The 20,042-nt window shown below is 38.5% G+C and overlaps 1 protein-coding gene across 1 annotated transcript; it reads left to right on the top strand.

The window, feature by feature from the left end:
* Positions 1-4,349: 4,349 nt before the first annotated feature.
* Positions 4,350-18,954, top strand: clint1a (clathrin interactor 1a). Its single transcript, XM_044127973.1, has 12 exons — positions 4,350-4,562; positions 8,998-9,102; positions 10,058-10,154; positions 10,304-10,412; positions 10,644-10,808; positions 10,933-11,140; positions 12,089-12,302; positions 12,415-12,505; positions 13,741-13,806; positions 14,232-14,527; positions 16,457-16,649; positions 16,765-18,954. Exons 1-12 carry the CDS (start codon positions 4,522-4,524, stop codon positions 17,070-17,072), a joined length of 1,893 nt encoding a protein of 630 aa, XP_043983908.1. The 5' UTR covers positions 4,350-4,521; the 3' UTR covers positions 17,073-18,954.
* Positions 18,955-20,042: the final 1,088 nt, after the last annotated feature.

Genomic DNA, 20,042 nt, shown 5'->3' with positions numbered 1-20,042 from the left:
AATAGCAGAGCTGTATGGGGCTGCAGCTTTTCTGTGCGCATTCCCGAATCAAAAAGATGTTCAGACCACATCTGCCATGGGAACTTCAGCCATGTAAACACACACCCTTGACTTCTAGCAGTTGTTCGAACTGACATACACACACTGGTTTGTGGAAGCTGGGAAAACTGAACAAACTCAGCCGCCTTTGATCCCAGAGAAGCCAGAGTGCCACCTAGTGATGGTTAAGATCCCAGAACAAGATTCCTTCCACTCTCACCTTTACAGCTTCTTCAGTCCAAAACTTATCATGGACAATTTTGATCTGAGCAATTGATGATCAACTGATTGCAGCAGGACAATAAGTGGGATGAGGTTACATTTCCTTGCCAAAGTAATCATCCTGCCCCTGAAACTTGTTTACATTTTGTCCAACTATAAAAAAAAGTTCAATGATCTTATGAGGTTTGTGTGTAGGACAGCAATGCAAAGTAGAGAAGTGGACTGAACTGGATAAATAGTTTTCAAATTTGTACTATCAAAAAATAAATAAATAAAAAAAATCTGGAAAGTGCCAATGCACTCAACCAGTTTTAGTTGCAACTGCAGCTGTAAGTCTTTTGGTATACAACTCTACAAAACTTTGTACATCTAGACATTTCATTGTCTTCATTGCGAAACAGTTTGATCTCAGGCAGTCTGGATCTCGAGCACCTCTCCCACACTTTATCATCTTGTTTATGCATGATGAACTGAACAGTGGTCTATGCTTGAGATATTATTTTATAACCTATTCCTTAAATTTTCCTATAAACTTATTCCTGATTTCTCTGGGGTGTTTCTTAGTGGTCAGGATCTTCTTTATTCTATAATATTCTGTAAGGCATTCCCAGGACAGCTGCATTCATTTCTGGTATTGTAATATACACATTTCAACAATATTTTCTTTCTTTTTTTACAACTTCTGCATTTGGAGGTATCAATGTAAAGGGGAATAAATATGCTATGTATTTCAACATAGATTACTCCAATCACAAAGACAGAATTTGGATCTCTGGGAGTTTCTACTGCAAAAGCCTTTTCCTTCTTCCTCCTGAATATGAAATTTCTCAAAACTTTGCGTTTACACGAGTTGAACTTCATTACGTTGTTTAAGATTTCACTTCACTTCTTCCCCTTTCACTGGATCTCAAACAAAACCTAAAAAAATTTAAAAAAAACATCCAACGCACCTCTATACGCACACATGCCATGCCCACCCACATGCACCACCATAAATCAGCGTACACAATCCTGATCTTTAAGGACATGAATGTTTTTCAATCAAAGCTCTGATTGAATGCTTTGCCGTCCTCAGCACTCACGTACTCACAGACACACACTCGCTGTTGACAGAGAGTGTCTTGAGCAACATCATTTACCACTTAGGCCCCTCCCTTAGGACCGTGCCATCCCTAATGCGCGGCGGATACGTTGATAGCTCTGGTTTCTGTCGAGAAGTGCACGTCAATCAACAGCTCGCGTCAACGTCACGGAGGCAAAGTGTTCCTGAAAGATCTTTTAACTGAGTGCCTCGCCATCCATCCTCTTCTAGCCAACACCCACAAAAGAAAAAGAAAAAAAACACTCACACATGCACAAACACAACCATTTCCATCTACGCAATCACTTCTCCCAGTGTTCTTCTTTTTGGACGTGTAACAGTAATTGAGGTTTCTCCCCAGGGTACGGTGCATTCTGGGCCGTTAAGTGCTGTTTCTTGTTGTGTTTTTTCCTCAGATGGCTTGTATTTTGGCTATTGTGTTGTTCCTTCCCGCTCTTCCGCCGAAGTGTAAGCAATGGGCCGTATTTACATGTATCATTAGAGAACAGAAACCCTGTCGAATGTAGGGCATCTGAGGGCTTATTTTACCCTCTGGAATACCAATCAATAAAACAAAGCGTCTTAATACTTTTTTTTTTTTTTTTTTACACAAATCCAGCCACAAGAGAACAAAACAAACAATCAAACAAAAAAAAGATAAATAAATAAAGCGAAACTTTTCCACTTCTAAAAGTAACAAAGACAAAGCTCGGATTGATCTTATCAACAACCCAGCCAAAAGTATATAGTGTATATATATATATATATATATATATATATATATATATATATATATATATATATATATATATATATATATATATATATATATATATATATATATATATATATATAAAACTTGACACTCAGCCATTCAAGGGTGCGAAGATGCCGCGCTGACCTCCCTGCTCATGACATCGGGCCTGGCTTGAGCACACTCTGTGACCTTTCTGGCCGTTGATGACGTCGTCCGTCCAGAAGAGGGAGTGATTGATCTGGATTGACACAAACAGCAAGTGCCCTGCCCGGCCTGTCACACAGCATCACTGGGTCACTGTAGCATGGCTGAATGCCGGATGAGGAGGGACGGCGTGCACACTTGGGGTGGTGACCTGCTGACTGTGATGTGGGATTACAGTCCTGGGGCGGCTGGGACATATTTGGACAAAGAAAAAAGAAAACATTTTTTAGATGGGATTGAGGGTGGGGGGGAATGCACATCACTGTCTCGAGTAAAAACTGTGATCAACATACAGGCAGAGGACAATGCTGTGCTAATGCAAGAGTTTACAAGGACAGGTGGGCATGTTCACTATTTTAGAAATAAACATATGTTAGTGAATACATGAACCATTTTAACATCCTAATGAAACAAAACTATTTTTACTTTGCAAACATTCAAATAATGTGGAGGAATGCTGATAAATGATTATATTGTTGTTTTGAGATAACTGTTAAGTAATATAATGGTAACGGCATAAAAATGCAAGAACACATTCTCAGAGATAAATAATGTTTAAATGCTAATGACCATTTAACTCTGGAATTAGAAGACAATTTAAATACCCAGAAATGGGGAAAAAAAGACAGAAACAACAAACAAAATAAATTATAAAGTGTCTGTAAACAAAATTGTTCTTCTAAAAAAGGGTTTGTTGAGACCAATGCAGCAGAATGAAGACTTTTATCATCCAGTTTTTGGTAGAAAGCAAAAAAAAAAGAGAGAGAAAAACAATAAATCATGCAAATCGAAATTATTGAGCTCCTTTTAATTTATTATGCAATTAATTGAGTTGTTGCTTATGGCAACAGATCTAGAAGGAGTAATTAAAAAAATCAATAATCTAAAATAAAAAAGCTTCTTTCCATTTGTGTTCTGGTATCAATTTTTTTATACAATTTTCAAGCATCATAATGTAACTACTTCACAAAAAATCAGCCCAATATTTTACATTTACCATAACTGTTAAGTTGTTTTGTATATTTAAGTTAAATCATTTGTTTAAAGCAAATAAAAATAAATTCATTCTCTTTTATTCAACAGATTATGCATATTTTTTCAATTATGTTTCTCTGGACTCCTTTTCTGTGTGCTTTTGAGGTCTCTGGTCATCTGTGAACATCAAATTTTATGCTTTGTTAAAGATTCTAAACTGGAATCTGGACTTTGACTAGACCATATCAGCATAAAGCATTGCTTATCTGTCGGGTTCTGAAAGCAATCTGTTGCATTGAATTCTTTTTTAGTGGTATCAAAGTAAGTATAAGGGCTGAATACAAATGTATATCAACCCTTTTTAAAAACAAAACAAAACAAAAAAAGACTGAAAACAAAGTTTTCCGTTAGCTTAGATAAAACATAATACTTTATAGTTTTTACATTGTGAGGCACAGCTAAATTAATGGGGTTCCTATGGAACCTATGGCACCACAGAATTAAGAACATTAAAACGTCAAAAACAACATAAGAAGGTAACAAAGAGAAACCCGAAATAAAAAGAAGGTTCTTCACTTTGCATACAACACAGTTTTTAAAATGTACGTCAAGAAATTTAGGTGAATAAGCACACTGAAGCTGACGTTTGTGGTTGTAAAATGTTTTAAAACATTTAAGCTGCATTTATAGGCTTTTAACATTTATTATGACAAGAAACAGACGCACTGAAATTTATCAAATTATTACTCGACATTTACAGCATAACAGCTCAAAGTCGAGACTTGCATACAAACTATTACATCATACCCTAAAGAAAATCAAGCATGGCCGTTATGTACTCATAAATTTGGTACTGTAATAAGTTTGCATGTCTTTGCTTTGTTCTTTTCTCTTATCCCCTCCCAACGTGAACTTTTTGTGTCAGGATGTTCTGCCTGGTAAAAGCTTAGGAAATCGGCCGCTGTAGTCACTTAAATGTTATCTATTTACATATATTTAAGTTATTGTTTGGCCCCCATTACAAACTACAACTCCAATGCTGCTCTGGACAGTTTCGATGACGTTCCAAGGGCATTTCATTTCTCACAGTAGCCTTTCCTGTCTGCCTGGTGCATTTGCGCCTCCTGTCTTGATAGAGGAGGTGAGGAATAGTTTACTTTTCAGAGTTCAAGGTTTGGTTTCGGTGCTCGTCCGGTGTGAAGGGTTTTTACCGAGGCATTAAGCCCCTTTTCACATAGTCAAGATGCTGAACATGTGGAAAGTGCGGGAGCTGGTTGACAAAGCGTGAGTATATATTGATTATCTTGAGTTTATTTGGTGTTATTTGTGTCTGAAGTGTACCTGTTTGAAAGAGACACGTACCCAAAACTTTGACGTCACGTCACTCTAACAAGTTAGCTAGCCTGAACGCTACTACCGATTTAAGTTACTTTTACGACTACTGTTAGTGTCAATGTGGTTATTTTACATTGTTTGTTGAGCTGCTTGTTTGCTTCTAGTGGCGACTGTAGTATTGAGCTACGAGTTATTTGGGTCGTTCTTCTGCTTTCTTCGAAAGTGCAAGCTAACTTGCGTTGCTAACAAGCTAATTATGTAGCTGACTGGGCTAGCCAGCTAAGCTAGTTTGACAGCACTTAGGCATTCAAATCAATAAGAACTTTCAAAGACTCAACCCATGTCCTGTCTGCTGCTTTTTAGTTTCTTTTGGTTTGAAATGTATTTAAAAGGCTTTATTTTTTTGTCACTTTGTGGTTTGTCGTATTTGTAGCCGTGTTATCTCATCGCTACTGTAGCTAGACTGTAAATTATAATGGTTTATCATTGAATCATTGCACAACCAACTCGCTTGTTGACGCCTGTTCAGGGAGTTGAATCGGCCAAAGCCATAAACAATTCAAAGTTCCCTATCGCACAAACTGTATTTAAACGGATTATTGATCGAGTGGTGTACATATTTCGTTACCTAGTTGTGTGTGATCACTTTTTTTTTTAGAGAATCTGTGTATGAGAACAAACGACTTCACGATTTCTTTTTTTTAACTTAATACCATGGTTACGTATGAAGGTTTAAAACCAGTTCAATTCAGGTTTGTATGTAGTGTAAACTCACAACAAATTTCATCTGAAGACACATTGACCCAATTTATGTACAGATCTATACAATCAAATCAGTCCAATCATGTAAAAAGAAAAAGAGTCAAATTAAGTTGCATAAATTCAAATTTATTCCTATTTATATAATGCATGACAGTTTAGTTTATAGCCTAACCCTAATTTATAGTTCAGATATTTGTATTGAGTCACTGACCTTGCAATTATTCCTAATCCTGAACAAACACGTGGTGACGCTGAATGATTAATTGTAAAAACAACTCTGGTATTTAAAAAGGTGAAATTCTTACATAATTTAGGCTCCTAAGTTTATATTAAAATCTGTGACCAGCAATGACAACAATTAGCATATTTTTCTAATTTTATTTAGATATCATCATGAAATGCTCAACAAGGGACATTTCAAGAATGTCCTGTTTGTCTCTGGTTCTCCATCTAGAATAAATTGGCTCGTAAAAGTTTTATTCAGCCAGAAAGTCACATTTGTTACTGTAGAATATAATAGTTTAATGGCCTGAAACATCCACAGAGAACATCTGGTCTTGCATTTCATTGTTCCTCAGTTTCCCCAAAAGATAATTTACTTACATTGTTTTTAAATAAACATTTATAATGAATCTCTGAAATAAAATTCTTATATCAAACTTTAAATTACCTCCAAATTTTGATGTGCACTGGATCTTGTTTAGGCTAGAACTGCATGTGCGTACACATGGAAATCAGGTGACCTGTGTTATTTTTCTTTTGAAGGCGTTTTATTGATGATTGAAGACATGAGCTAATGTAAGTAATAAAAATCTACCAGTCATAAGTAAATGAAAAACTTTTGCTTTCAGACTGAAAGTAATTTTTTCCCCCCTTTTTTTAGAAAACAAAGGCTAATGAAAGATTTTTCTTGATATGTTTACTTTATTACCATACATATGCAAAGGTTGCATCATGACTGATCAAGGCACTGAACCAAAAATGGCGGCTGCAGACCAGCCCTAACATATATAATTAAAGGATCTTCTTTTAACCCTCATTTGCCTTTAAAAATGTCTCCGAATTTTGTTTTGGAATATTTGATTCATGCCAGAGCGTTTCCAATTTGCAACCCAGCTGTGTTTGCAGCTCATTAGTGGACATCTAATTGATTTCTTAAGGACGGGAATTTCTTTAAGTGAAATGTTTTTGGTTTGTTTTGCAGCATAGCTAATCTAGTACTTGCTAAGTCATCTGGGCTAACAGCAATTAAAGGCATTTAGAGAAAATACCTTCGTGTTTGTTTTTCGAGGAGTTAACAAAAGTGCCATGAAAGGCCAGCAATTTGGTTCTTTTACTGTTCCGCCTGCCAGCACTACAGTTGAGCAACATCTCGTTCTGTTTTGGGCCGTAATTTGTTTAGAGCTGCTGGCTGAACAAAGCGTGGTGTGCTGTCCTGTGCTCTGAGCTGTATTAGGGTATTGCACAACATTTCCTCCCTTCAAAGGTTTAATTTTGCAAACCCAGACAATAGAATGCTATTGAGTCTACTGAAGACTTTTATTCTCGTGGATGCACTCGCCGTTCTGGAGTGTGACCTCGTGTAAAACATCTCGTTTGTTAGTGGATGTCAGGGGAGGAGAAACAGGGGTTGAAACTGACTAAGGTGTTTTCCTTCTTTCTGATTTTCCTCTTGTTTAACAAATCGATTCAAGTCGTGTCACCAGACTTGAGTCATTTATGTAAACCCAGGCAGCACCTTGTTTTTGTTGACAGATTAAAAACTCACTAAAGTCCTCTGCTAACACCCAGGAAAGCGTTTTGGTCTGCGCTGCAGCAGCGGAAATCTGCGTTGTGATGTGTCACCCTGGAAGCATCAGAACTTCTGTTTGATCTCAGAGATAGCAAGGAGAGCAGCCACCTCAGCGAAGACAGAAAAGTGTTGCACCATACTCTTGTTGTGTGTTTCTGAATTTCAGCCAGGAACCAAACTTTATATATTTTCACATTTCTAAGTAATTCAAGCTGTATGCAAGTTTCTAACTTGGATAATAATGCAGCGGCGTCACCATGTTATTGTATGTGGAACATAATCTAACCCACGGATCTTTTCCTAAAGGTAGAAAAATGTATTGCAGTTTTAGCTAGAGCACATAGCTACCATATATTGACATTATTCCAAAATAAACAGGTTTGTTTCTTATTGCATATATGTGTTGTTCTTTTTTATATATATAAAAATAAGCTAGTATTAACTGGTTTGGTGGTTCCAAGTTGCTATCTTGCAGTCGGCCTCTTGTGTACCAGCTGTGGTTTTAAGAGAGCCTGATCTCAGTAAGAGTAATTGGCGATCTTTAAGTTGCCGCAACCTAGTTGTCTGTGTTTAACGGCAGTCACTTCTTAAATTTTTATTTAAGAAAATGTAGTGACCTTCTACAAGCAAAAGACTGGCAGTGTGTGTAGCAAAAGACTGGCAGTGTGTGTAGCAAAAGATGCATCATTACTCTGTGCTCCTTTGAGCACGATTTGGAAGATTATAACTTGTCTGGGAATATTTTCTAAATTAAGGTTTGGTCATTAAACTGTGAGATATTTCAACATTTACTTAACATTAACCACTAAGACTGACTTTAAATACTTGCGCAAACTAGTGTGGTTGTAAAATAGTTTACTAAATAAAATTAACATGATCTGATCCTAACAAAGTCTAAATTCAAAGCCATGCAGCACAAACCTCTGTTAATTCTAGACAACGTCTGGGTTTAGGCCTTCGTCATAAGGCACAAGTTTCAGATTGTCTGTTGAAACAATAATGAAGCTTTGAAAGCTTTGGACGTCTTTATTATTATTATAATAAATGATAGTTTGTGGCTTACGGACAGCAGTTCTCTGAAAGTGGATACAGAGCTCTGCGTGTTGCAAACAATGCTCAAATTAACATGACATGCTTGTCTTTTTTTTTTTTTTTTTGTAAAACAAATCTGCAACATCTCTTTGCCAGGTGCTGTCCTATATTGAGTTTATCAGGTGTTAATGCACCATATATATGCCCAGATGTTTCAGGCTTTTAAAGCATTCTGTCCCAGAAAGTCATTTGATTTGACGTTCCTGCATGCTTTGTGAATGTTTGCCTTCTCCATGTTTGCAGCTTCAGAAATGATATTATTAATATATTTGACTTGCTTACTACGCATTTCATTGAAAGACAATTGTTTTTGCTATAATCCCATATAAAATTGAAGCACTTCTTTCATTTTGCTGCACCGCACTGCAAAAATAACTGTGGTCTTTATGTTTTCTTTTTGCACTTTTGTTCTTTCCACAGATACTTATTGAGTGTTAGGATAGAGCTTATCCTTCAGTCCAGCCATGTTTTAATCATTAACATATCCTGTTTACTTTCTATAGTACGTGGAGTTTGACTTTCCATTAGCTTGTCGTCCCCCTCATTTCTGATTTGTATAAGTGCTCCTTGTTGCTGTTTTTGTGTTAAATAGGGACCAAAGCATGGGTGTGGCCATCACTGAAAGACCTTTTGTCTTTTATTGTCTGTGTTGTGGTTTCAGCTGTGGCCATATTCCAAGATAAGACTCCAAGAGTCGTGTTTTATTTTTATTTTCTTTGTTTAATTGATTGAATATAGAACCAATGTGGTGATGAACTACTCAGAGGTGGAGTCTAAAGTCAGAGAAGCCACCAATGACGATCCCTGGGGACCATCAGGGCAGCTAATGACTGAAATTTCAAGGTAAGAAGAGCAGAAGACGTCATGATCTCCACAACCTTAGGAGCCTCTTAAAGGGATTTATTGTTTCCTTTTTTTAATGCTTTCATTTTGAGTGTACCCCTCATTAAATTTGTGATCCTTCTCACTAAAGTCTTTGTCTCCAGCATTACACATTCTTCCCAAGGAAGAACCAGCGCTGGTTTGGTTGTTTATGAAATTTCCCTGGAACTGTGTTCACAAACGATTTACTCTCTCTGTGCAACATGCATCTTGTAAATGAAGCTAAGAATAATCCATTGTTTCTTATGAATGGATGCAATTGATCTTTTAGTACAGTTGCTGTGGTTTAAATAACATCAAGAACTTACTCTCCCTTATTGGGTTTTGAAAAGAATATATTGTATTGTCCAGTTTTTGTCTAGACCAGAATGAGAAATGCATTTCTTGTGTTTGTTTTTTTAATGGCATTGATCATTTCAAAAATATATACATTTTAATAACAGGGAAACATAAATCCCACAATTAAAGTAGTCGACTCACCTGGAAACTAAACGATTCTATAGACTGATTTGTATACTTGGGGTTAAAGTTGACTGAATTGTTTATTAATATTGTCTGGAAATTTTGATTTGTGCAGTTGTGCATTTTAATTTTTTAGAGAGCGGATTTTGCGACACAGAAAAACTAATATTACTTTCTTTGACTTGCTAATGTTCCAGGTAGACAAAATCGGAACGTTTGGAGTAAATTACATTTAGCTAATGCTAATTTATAGTTTAAATTCTGTAAGAATGGAACCAAAAAGCAAACATTCAGTTAGCCCAGTTTATAGAGATACGTCTTTACATTTGTACTTATAAAAAAAAAAAAATGCAAATAGATTTGCATTTCCTGAAATAACCGTCTTTCATTGAAATGTAATCATTTGTTAAAGACTATTGACTTCCTCTTATCCTTTGTGTGGTTGTGTAAACAGAGCCACCTTCATGTATGAGCAGTTCCCAGAGGTCATGAACATGCTGTGGGGCCGCATGTTGAGGGACAACAAGAAGAACTGGAGGAGAGTCTATAAGGTCTGGAGCATCACACAAACACAGAGCTCTAGTTCACACCAAGTGATAAGACTCCTGAGTGCTGGTGTCATTTAAAGAGTTATTTTGACAAAACACTTGGTTTTGTGAGATTTTGATTAATCAGTAATTGATTTTTTTTTGTTTTATAGTCCTTGCTATTGTTGGCACATCTAATCAGGAATGGCTCAGAAAGGGTTGTAACCAGTGCCAGAGAACATCTGTATGACCTGAGGTCACTGGAAAGTTATCACTTTGTGGGTAAGATATACTTTCATTGTTTCTCTCTTGTTATACTTTTGTTGTTATTATCATTATTTTGATTTGTGTTGTTTGTCAAATGAGAAAAGAGGATTTTGCAGTGGGAAATCTATTAAAGCAGTTTATTTGGATTCTGTTGTCCCTGTATCAAAACATGTTTAACAGTAAATTCCATGATTTATTTTATTTTATTTTATTTTTTCCTTTTTCTTGTCTTCAATCTGTCACTAGACGAGAATGGGAAGGATCAAGGAGTAAATGTTCGTCAGAAGGTGAAGGAGCTCATAGAATTTGTTCAGGACGACGACAGACTGAGGGAAGAACGGAAAAAGGCAAAAAAGAACAAAGACAAGTTTGTCGGTGTTTCCTCTGACAGTATGGGATTTCGAGGTTACTGTAAGCAATACAGTTCTGTCTCTGAATGATTTATTTTTTTATATTTTTGAAAAAATAAAAAAGTACTTGAAAATCACTAGTAGTTTTCTTTTAGTTAACGTGCTGTGATGTTTTTTCTCACCAGCGGGGGACAGGTACGACTCCGGTGGCGAAAGCCGTGGAAAGTGGGACGAAAGCCGTGGAAAGTGGGACGATGACTGGGAGAAGAATAAAGGACCTTTCCCCTTCAGTGAAAAGTTGGGGGAAATAAGTGACAAAATCGGCAGCACCATTGACGACACGATAAGCAGGTTTAGGAAGAAGGACAGAGACGACTCCCCAGATCGATTCAGGTACAGGAAAGCTTGAAGTTCTTATCATCAAGGAAAACAAAAAGGGAAGAAAATTTCTTTGGGGTTGCTGTTTAAGAATTTATCTTAAACATTTTACATTGTGTCTGAGATTACTTAAACATTGATTATGGAAATATTGTATGATATTTGTACCTGTTCATATTCTGGCCTATTCATCCAATTTTTTTTGTTTTTACATATTTCTGTACGAGTATAAATATTTGTGTTTTCTAAAAATTTTTTTTAAGACTAATGTAAAACTTTTCACCAGTGATGGAAAGTTTATTGATAATCAAGGATGTGAGATAATCAAGTCCCCAGGCTTGATTGGATTAGGAATTACTAAGAGTTTGAAGAGATTCGCAAGTCAAGCCCCCCACTCAGAAATACCCAGGATATTCTGTGTGGTAAACCGGACCTGAAGAGAAGTCGATGTCAGCACTGTTCTACCTGAATTTCTGAGAAAGAAACACTGCACTGTTGCTCAGTGGTTACATTCCTGTTTTCAGGTAAAGTGAAGTTGGCCCAAAACCTGATCAATAAAAGATGGAGTGCAGTATGTGAATCTAAAGTAAGGATAATGCACTTTCAGGGGAAGCAAGAAATGTTCTTCAAACTTTGGCTTTGAAGCATCTCCTGCTGCCCTGATTGGTCTCCCTTTAGAAAATAGTTTTCAAACTCAAGACCTGAGAGCAGCAGTACAGAAACTACAAGATGAGATCTCAACAACCCGATCCGTGAATTATTTACATCAGGAGTAAAATCGGATCAACTGGAGTTTCCAGACATGCTAAAGGCGGCGTTATCGCTTTCTCACTTCAATAAATTAGAATACCAGTATTTGTGTGCAGTAATTAATCAGTTGTCTGCTGTTTAATCTAGTTCAAAAAGTTATCCAAATTCAAAGAGCAGCCTTGCTTTTTTTTTTCTTTCTTTCTCTTCCTGCAGTGACAACGAGGAGGACCGGGATCGTTCATCGTACAACGGCCAGTCAAAAAGGGAGTTTAAAGACGAGGAGACTGTTACAACCAAGAGCGTGCAAATCGTCCAGGCAACCGAGACAACAGCAACACGGAAGAGAGGAGTACCGTCCAGAAAAGTGGACCTGGGAGCCGCAGCCCACTACATGGGAGACAAGAGCCCAGATACCACTGCCAAACAGGTAGCAACTGCACAGCTGACTTGAAGAATTGACGGTTATTTAAAAAATGTTGTTGGTGTTGATCTGTGGTCATGTTTTCATCCTGCAAACGCAACTTTTTTTCCTCATCCAGACCCAGCCAGCTGCAGCGCCCCAACCTGCCAGCACAGGCCTGGCTGATCTCCTGATGGTGGACACCACGCCCAGCCAGCCTGCTGCCGCAGGTATAGCACCGCATCCAGGATGCCTCCTTGAAAAGCCTTAACTTCATGCATCTAAAAACAAGGTCTTAAAATGCCTTAAAATGTGTTGTGACAGGGCAATTAATCTCATAAATACTTATATATGTTTTTTTTTGTCTTATGGGATATTTGTGTCAGACAAAAGTTTCAGTCAGATGCAAACGTCTACATTGCGTTCTGTGACTCAAAGCAGTTGAGGCTAACAGAAACTAGCCTCTCACATGCCCTTGCTAACTATCTTTTTTTGCATTTATCATGGGTTATGGACTCAACACAACTCACTCTGAGTGAAACTCAACACACAGGATGTGACAAAAGTTAAACATTTTTTAGAATTTGCTTTAAAAAATGCACATGTTGCTAGCCTACATGTGCATGTCTGTGTGTACGAATGAATGTGTGGGTTAAGGTTGCATTGATTCATATGCAGTGTGAGAAGCACACAGCTGCTGCCAAGAGCCACAAACAGACCCTAGAAATTTCGCATTTTTTACTATGCTTGACTGTGATGGACTGGAGATCTGTCCAGGTTGAACCCCGCCTCTCACCCATTGACAGCTGGAGATAGGCACCAGCACCTCTCCAAACCCCAGTGGGATAAGGGTGTAAGAAGATGGATGGATGGATACTATGCTTGATGGTAACATAGCTGGATCCTCCAACCATCCTTTATGTCCATAGTCTTTTCAGTCTTAAATTTAATTCAATTTGCTGAAACCTGTAGATACCCTGACATCATGCATATTGTGGAATGTCGCGGGTGATGGTAAACTACTATGTGAAACATTTTGTTATTCATGAGCTCCTTTCTCCGTGCTAAGTCAACAAAATTGAGTGGATTCCAAGCAGAGAAACCAGTCATGCTTGCACTTCCACTAGTAACCTCCAGTAAACCCTGGACTAACCTGATTAAGACATCTCACGGTAGCTGCAGGAACACAGGAGACCCTGCTGGAAGTGATGACGCCCAGTTGCTGATGCTAGGCTTCAGGTTTGGGGGAGGGAGATGATCTATAGGAACTAAGTACACCAGATGTTTTCTGGAGGAGTCCCTGGTGGATGAAGAAGTTGGGAGCACTGAACAGATGTTTGGGCTCCTCCACCTGTCCTCCTACCACCCCCTCTGACACCTCAACACTGAAGGAATGCTAACTAAACAAGATTGACACCTGGAATTTACCTGTTTAAAACTTTATTTTTTTTATTTTTCGCCATAGATCTTTTCGGTGGATTTGCTGACTTCAACTCACCTGCTGCCTCAACTGGACAGGTCTCAGGATCTGGTATGTTTTAAGAGTTTTTTTGTTTTTTTTTCTTTCCTTGGAGTATGCTGTCCTGTTGCAGCCATGCTGCTAGAATATTCAGGAATATGTTGGGAGGCAGCCCTGGCCATATGGAGCCTGCTACCTGCTCTGCATAATAAGAACAGACACACATCAACTCCTGTTATGGATGACAAGGAGACGGGGACAGGAGAAGAAGTTGGTGGAGGTGGGGGGAGGAACTCTATGAAAAACAACAAGCTGGGCCAGTTAAATGAAAATTTAAAACGTAGCACCAGTGGTCACTGAAAACGTTCTGGATAAAGAGAAAACGTGGCTCAAATTTGAGTCTTTGCCCCTTCTTGTGAAAACGGGTTCAGCTCCAATAATAAATGATCATCTAGACGGGAAAACTCAAACGGATTGCTTTTCTCTTGTGTCTGCAGTAGCAGTCTCCAGCCCCAATGGAGACTTTGGTGAGTGGAATGCTTTTCCTGGAGGCCAGATTCCAGCATCTGCTCAGAGTCCTGAAAACAGTGGGAGTGACCTTTTTGGAGCCATGGCAACAGCTTCCCCTACAGCCCTGACCCCGGTTGCGGCGGCAGCCCCGGCTCCCGCCTCGGCAGACCTGTTTGACTTGATGGGACCGACTCAGACCCTCACTTCCTCCCAGAGCCTCAACTTTAGCATGAGCAGCACACAGACACTGAGCACCAACATCATGCCTCAGCCAGTGTCACAGGTAGGTTTGCCTGAGCTCAGCCTAATGTGGAAAACTCCTGAAATAGAGCAGGATTTTGCCGCACGCTAGCGATATTCTACTTTTCTCTTGCCTACAGAAATATCTAACTTTTGTGTATGTCTGGTCATGAAAACAGTAGATGATCACAGGGTTGGAAAGTAAAGAAGCACCACCCATCACTAATGTAAAACGAAAGCTAGCAAACTTCTAGTGACACGTCTGTCAGGCAGCTGTCTGCAGACCTGAGCAGATAGCCCAGATAACCAATATAGGCCAAAAGGCAACAAGTTATAATACTTCACACTGAGCACCTCAAAAATACTACAAAATTTAACAGATGTTTATGCTTAGGCCTGTCACGATAAACAATAATTCAATTAATCGTACGATAAATTAAAACTATCAACCTCATTTTAATTATCGGCTTTATCGTCTTTTCGGCCTTTTTCTCTTTCTGTTGATGACACTGAACGAAAAAGGCTCAACTCCGCTGCTCTCCACTGACCCTCCCTTCCTCATTTCCTTAGTGTAATGTCCAGTTCACACTACATGATCTTAGAGCTGTCAGCCCATTTTCAAAACTTTGAAATGAGGCCTTCAAACTTTCACTTTGGCTTTATGTTGTCTAGTTTTTATTCAAGTACATTTTTTGTTAATGGAGACTGAGAATCCATTTTATTTTTGTTTTTGGTTGTTTTGTTTATTCTACCAGTTCCTGTGTTAACTGTTCTTTTGAAAATAAAGTGTTTCTATCTTTGGCAGGAAATCACATGGATTATTATGTCATTTCCATTAAATCAGTGTAAAAAGGTCTTCAAATAATATTGTTTATCGCAATAATTTTTGAGACAATTAATCGCTCAGCAAAATTTGTTATCGTGACGGGCCTATTCATGCTATCGGTTTACTTAATGCTATGCATAACATTATTGTAATTTCAGTAATTCATTTTCAATATTTTTGTAGCGTAACAAATTGCTGCTTTTCTATCAATGCTCTTGTAAGGATTTCTGTTTCTGAAATGCTAACAATCAAATCATTATTTCCAAAATGTGTTGGTGTAAATACAGTAAAATTGTGATATTGGTATACCTGCTGCCACCTTAAATTATCTTAAGTCAAGAGACATTACTGACTATTATAATAGTTCAAAATACATGCAATTATATTGGGTTTTCTGAAATACTTTGAATTATTTTTTATTCAGTATGTTCTTGGCATTCAGATGAGTATGTTACAAAACATTTCAATAACATTCCCCAACATCTTAAGAAACAAGTAAAATATTAACATGTTGGTAATTTGCTGATTCTGAATTGGAAGATTGGCAAACACCTTAAAAGAAAATGAAGCCATTGAAAGAAACGGATAAAACAGAATCAGTCCTGCACTAATGATGTTTACTTATTGATTCTGTAATTTATAATTCTTTGCTGAAGGCATCTTTAAGCTAGCCTAATTATTGGAGAATTATCTTGTGTTGACCTGCATGCTGGCAGGGCGTTGACATCACCAGATGTTCATTTCTCCAACTAACCACCCATTTCTCTCGCCATCTCTTATCAGAACGAGACAGGAGTTTGAGAAACATTGCAAATTTAACAAAAGCTCTTGCATGCCGACCATATGTTTGAGTTAAAAGGGTGACCTACTTAAAACTCTCTTTTTCTGCTCTGACATCCACGCCACCCGTTTTCTCCAGTTACTTTAGGTGGTGCGTTTTCCAGAGTTCAGAAAATGCACGGGCAGATTGCGTGAGGGTTAAGTGGGTCACACTGAAGGTTTTAGACCTTTGAAGTATGAAACTGTAAATTTCCATCTTAAGATTTTTCAGTGTTGGATCTTTTAACTCTTTTGACTGTGGATTAAGACAAGAATTGTCTTGTTTCAGCATTTTGTGTGTTCTTACGTACATGTTTTTTTTACCAGCCCATCCCTAACATGGGCGGTCCTCTGGAGCCACAGCCCATGCAGCCAGGAATGGCCTCACAAGGCCCTGGAGCCAAAGTGTCCCTTCCTTCCACTTGGTCCGATCACTCGGTTAACATCAACCTGGACTTTCTGGGGCCTGGCATGCAGCCTCCCAGGCCTAGCCAGCCCAGCCTCAACACCCTCCAGCAAGGTGAGCTGAACCAGCAGCAAGCGTAATCACTTTGTTTCTTCTCAAGTCTCTTTATCGTTCAAAAGTGTCTCAAGATGTAGCACTTGTACTTACTTCTGTCTTTTGGGATTCCCAGGCATTCAGCCGGCTCCCAACATGCTCAGCCAGGGATTTTCCAGTATGAATCTTGGACCTACACCAGTCAGACCTCCTGCTAATGCTATGATGCAGCCTGGAGCTGGCATGGGGATGGGCATGGGGATGGTTCCTAACCAGGGCATGATGGGGATGGGGATGAACATGGGGATGCCACAGGGAGGTATGACCATGGGAATGCCCGGAGGAATGGGGATGGGAATGGGGATGGGGATGGGAATGCACCCTGCAATGGTCCAACAGCCCAAACACGACGCCTTTGCTGACTTTGGCAACTTCGGAAAGTGATGAAACCAGAGAGTGGAGATTAGCGGTAATGGATGCAGTCTCTCGCCGTCCGTGGGTGAAGGATCATCATGAGCTCCAAACAAAGAGTACTTGAAAAAATGTCAACTATCATATTAACACCCTGCCATCTCCCTTATTATTATAATTTTTTTTTTTTTAACAATTCTGTAGTGATGTGGATCTAAATGAATGCGCGATGATTGAACCAATGATGTGTGTGGTCTGGCATGATGGTTAGACGTCAAGATGGTGTGCCTTGTTCGATTTATTATTCAGTGAGAAGACAGTGCCACTGAGAAAATGTCAGGGGGATTTGCTTTATAACCTCAATCACACAAAATCAGAGTAGCAAAAATAAACATATATTAATAGCTCCATTTATTAAATAACTATCTAATGATCAGCCATTTTAACCTTAACATGTCAAAGAATGTAGTTACCTCTTTGTTTTGTTTTGGGTTTTTTTTTCTTCTTCTTCGGTCTTTGTCTTCCTATGACGTGTAAATAGAAATCTGGAGCCCTTGCAATAAGTTATGAAGTTCACCGAGAGGCAGCGAAAATGTGACGAGTTGTATCATACAGACCAAACCTGATATGAATTGAGATCTATCGCAAAGCACATGAATGCATTCTCTTTGTACATATGTGTCCACACTCCAAATGTGGCTTTAAGTGTTACAGTTGGGGGGTGCGGGTGGGGGGGTAATTATTATTAATTGTTTGCAGTGAAAAGTTGTTGATTAATTCAAGAAACTTCTCCTTTTGGTAAAGTGTAATTTGTGTCCTTTCTTATTAGAAGATATCTATATATATTTTACTTATGAAGAATATTATCAGTTTGCGTCCAAGCGAGATAATCAATAAAAACTGCCTCATGTAGTGGGTGGGGGGTGATGGAGGGGATTTTTATTACAACAGTTTTTTTTTTCCTTCCCCTAAGCAGATACAATGAGACTCTGTCACAGAGAAGATAAAATAGTTTGACTCTGTTTTGTCCCATGCATCTTTTTTTTTTTTTTTCCTTTTTTCTTTTAATTGTGTCCGAACTATTCAGGCCAGTGATAGCTTCAGTTCCAAACACACAAACGTATTCTCTCAGCACCTCAGGTGTTAGCGCAAGCTGTTAAGATGCATCTCTGTGAAATGTCTACCATTCGTTTGTTTTGGTGGTATGTAGTGCCTTTCCGTCACCACTGTTCTTGCACATTGTTACGACGGCCTCGGATGAGTTTTTAACGTCACAACAATCGCCGGTCCAAGTCGGTGTGTTTTTGCAACTCGTCGGGTACAGATTAAAGGAGGACGAGGAACTTTTTAAGCGAATCCAAGCTGCGCGCCGCAGTTAGTTTGTGTTGACATGTGAACACGGTTGGTCCTAAGTGATTCCAAGTGCCTGCCGATCAGCTGCCTCTAGATCCTTGTTAATGAGTGATTGATAATCAAAATTGAACTGTGCCGGCTGGACCTTTCCTTTTGTTTGTGTCTGAGATAAATAATTCACCAACAACAACAGAAGAAGGCAGTTTCCTCTCAGGAGGATTCAACCTGTGCTTTCCGACTCTCCTTAAGGGCTCAAGCAGCTGAGCGCAGTAACTCATAGTAGCCTGGCGTTGATGTCTGAAGCATTTAAATGACCAAAATCTGTTTGCTGTTTTTTTTCTAATGTATATCAGAAATTGTTTTATGCATTTTGTTTTCTACTTTAAATCAATTTTTTTTTTGTCCTCTGTTTAAAATGGGATTGTTACTGAAACACTAGTATATGCAAATGTACGAGAAACCCTCTGAGAAAATGAGATCTTGCATTTACTCCCATTCTGATTTGATTTGAATGTCAAGATTCCTTATGGACAACATTAAACAGTTGATTTAAATTTGTTAATGATGTGTGTTATTTGGTGTGCTGTGTCATTAGCCTCATTCAAAAGTGCTTCAAGCAGCAAAAGTGAAGCCAACGCATTTGGCTTCTAAATTGAGTTTAGTTAATGTGAGTTAAACTTTATTGTTTGAGCTAATAAAGAGATGGGCTTTACATGACTGCAAAACGCATTATATTGCAGGTAACCTAAAGTTACAACGGATTTTATTTGGGACAGCTGGAGAGGCAGAACTTGTGTGGTATAAAACTCAGATCAATATAAGGAGGAGAAAGTAAAATCAAGGTTTTTTTGTGCGATAATGCAATTTCTGTAGTTTTCACTAGCTCAAATTTAAAACTTTCAAAGAAAATCCATACAAATGTACAAACTTCGTCCAACCAAATGACACTTAGCTTCTTTTTTGCGTGGCTAACAACGGTATGTTAGCGTTGAGTTACTGATGGCATACCGTTGTTAGCCACGCAAAAACAAAGAAGCTAAAATGGAAAATGGAGATAAATGTTTTCTGTATATATTGCTGATGCAAGCCACCGAAACAAAGCGCGAAATCCAACACATTGTTCTGTCTTGGAGGAGGGCGTGCTCTGAGTAATGCGCAGCAATCACACTAGTGTTGTGATCGCTAAGGTTTGACAATTTTGGCCAAAAAGTTGAGTTTTAGTTTAACCTGACCAGAGTAACCTCTTCCATATGTTTGCAATTTTAACAGTTGCTTTCTTGCTACTCTTCCACGAAGGGCAGCTGTGTGGAACGCTGACTATTGGTTGTTCTGTCAACAGATCTTCACACTTGAATTATGAGCACATTGGCTGCTTCTCTGATGCATCCTGTCAGCTTTGCAGTTTCCCTTTCCAGATAACAGAGACCGTTTTTATACCCTGGAGCTCTTTTGAACTTCCCCACAACTTTCTTCCTGCTGTGTCCCTTTGTCTTCTTTCATTGGACAGTTGAGCTCTATTATATAGAATTGCAAAAATATATCTATGATAGCATAAAGTGGAAAAGGTTTTAGTGTAATTACTGTACATGGAAGATTGATGCGGTTAGAGAAGAAACACCACTTAAAACTTCAATCTTAAAAAAATGTTTA

The sequence above is a fragment of the Gambusia affinis genome, linkage group LG09, assembly GCF_019740435.1.
Source record: "Gambusia affinis linkage group LG09, SWU_Gaff_1.0, whole genome shotgun sequence".
In the NCBI taxonomy this organism is placed as follows: Eukaryota; Metazoa; Chordata; class Actinopteri; order Cyprinodontiformes; family Poeciliidae; genus Gambusia; species Gambusia affinis.
This window is presented reverse-complemented; position numbering and strand designations above follow the sequence as displayed.

What these genes read in the sequence shown, in the direction of transcription:
- clint1a (XM_044127973.1), top strand. Translation starts at nt 4,522, where the DNA reads ATGCTGAACATGTGGAAAGTGCGGGAGCTGGTTGACAAAGC. An exon ending in ACTGGAGGAGAGTCTATAAG is followed by an intron (nt 10,155 to 10,303) that starts GTCTGGAGCATC and finishes TTTGTTTTATAG; the next exon opens with TCCTTGCTATTGTTGGCACA. An exon ending in CAGATACCACTGCCAAACAG is followed by an intron (nt 12,303 to 12,414) that starts GTAGCAACTGCA and finishes TTCCTCATCCAG; the next exon opens with ACCCAGCCAGCTGCAGCGCC.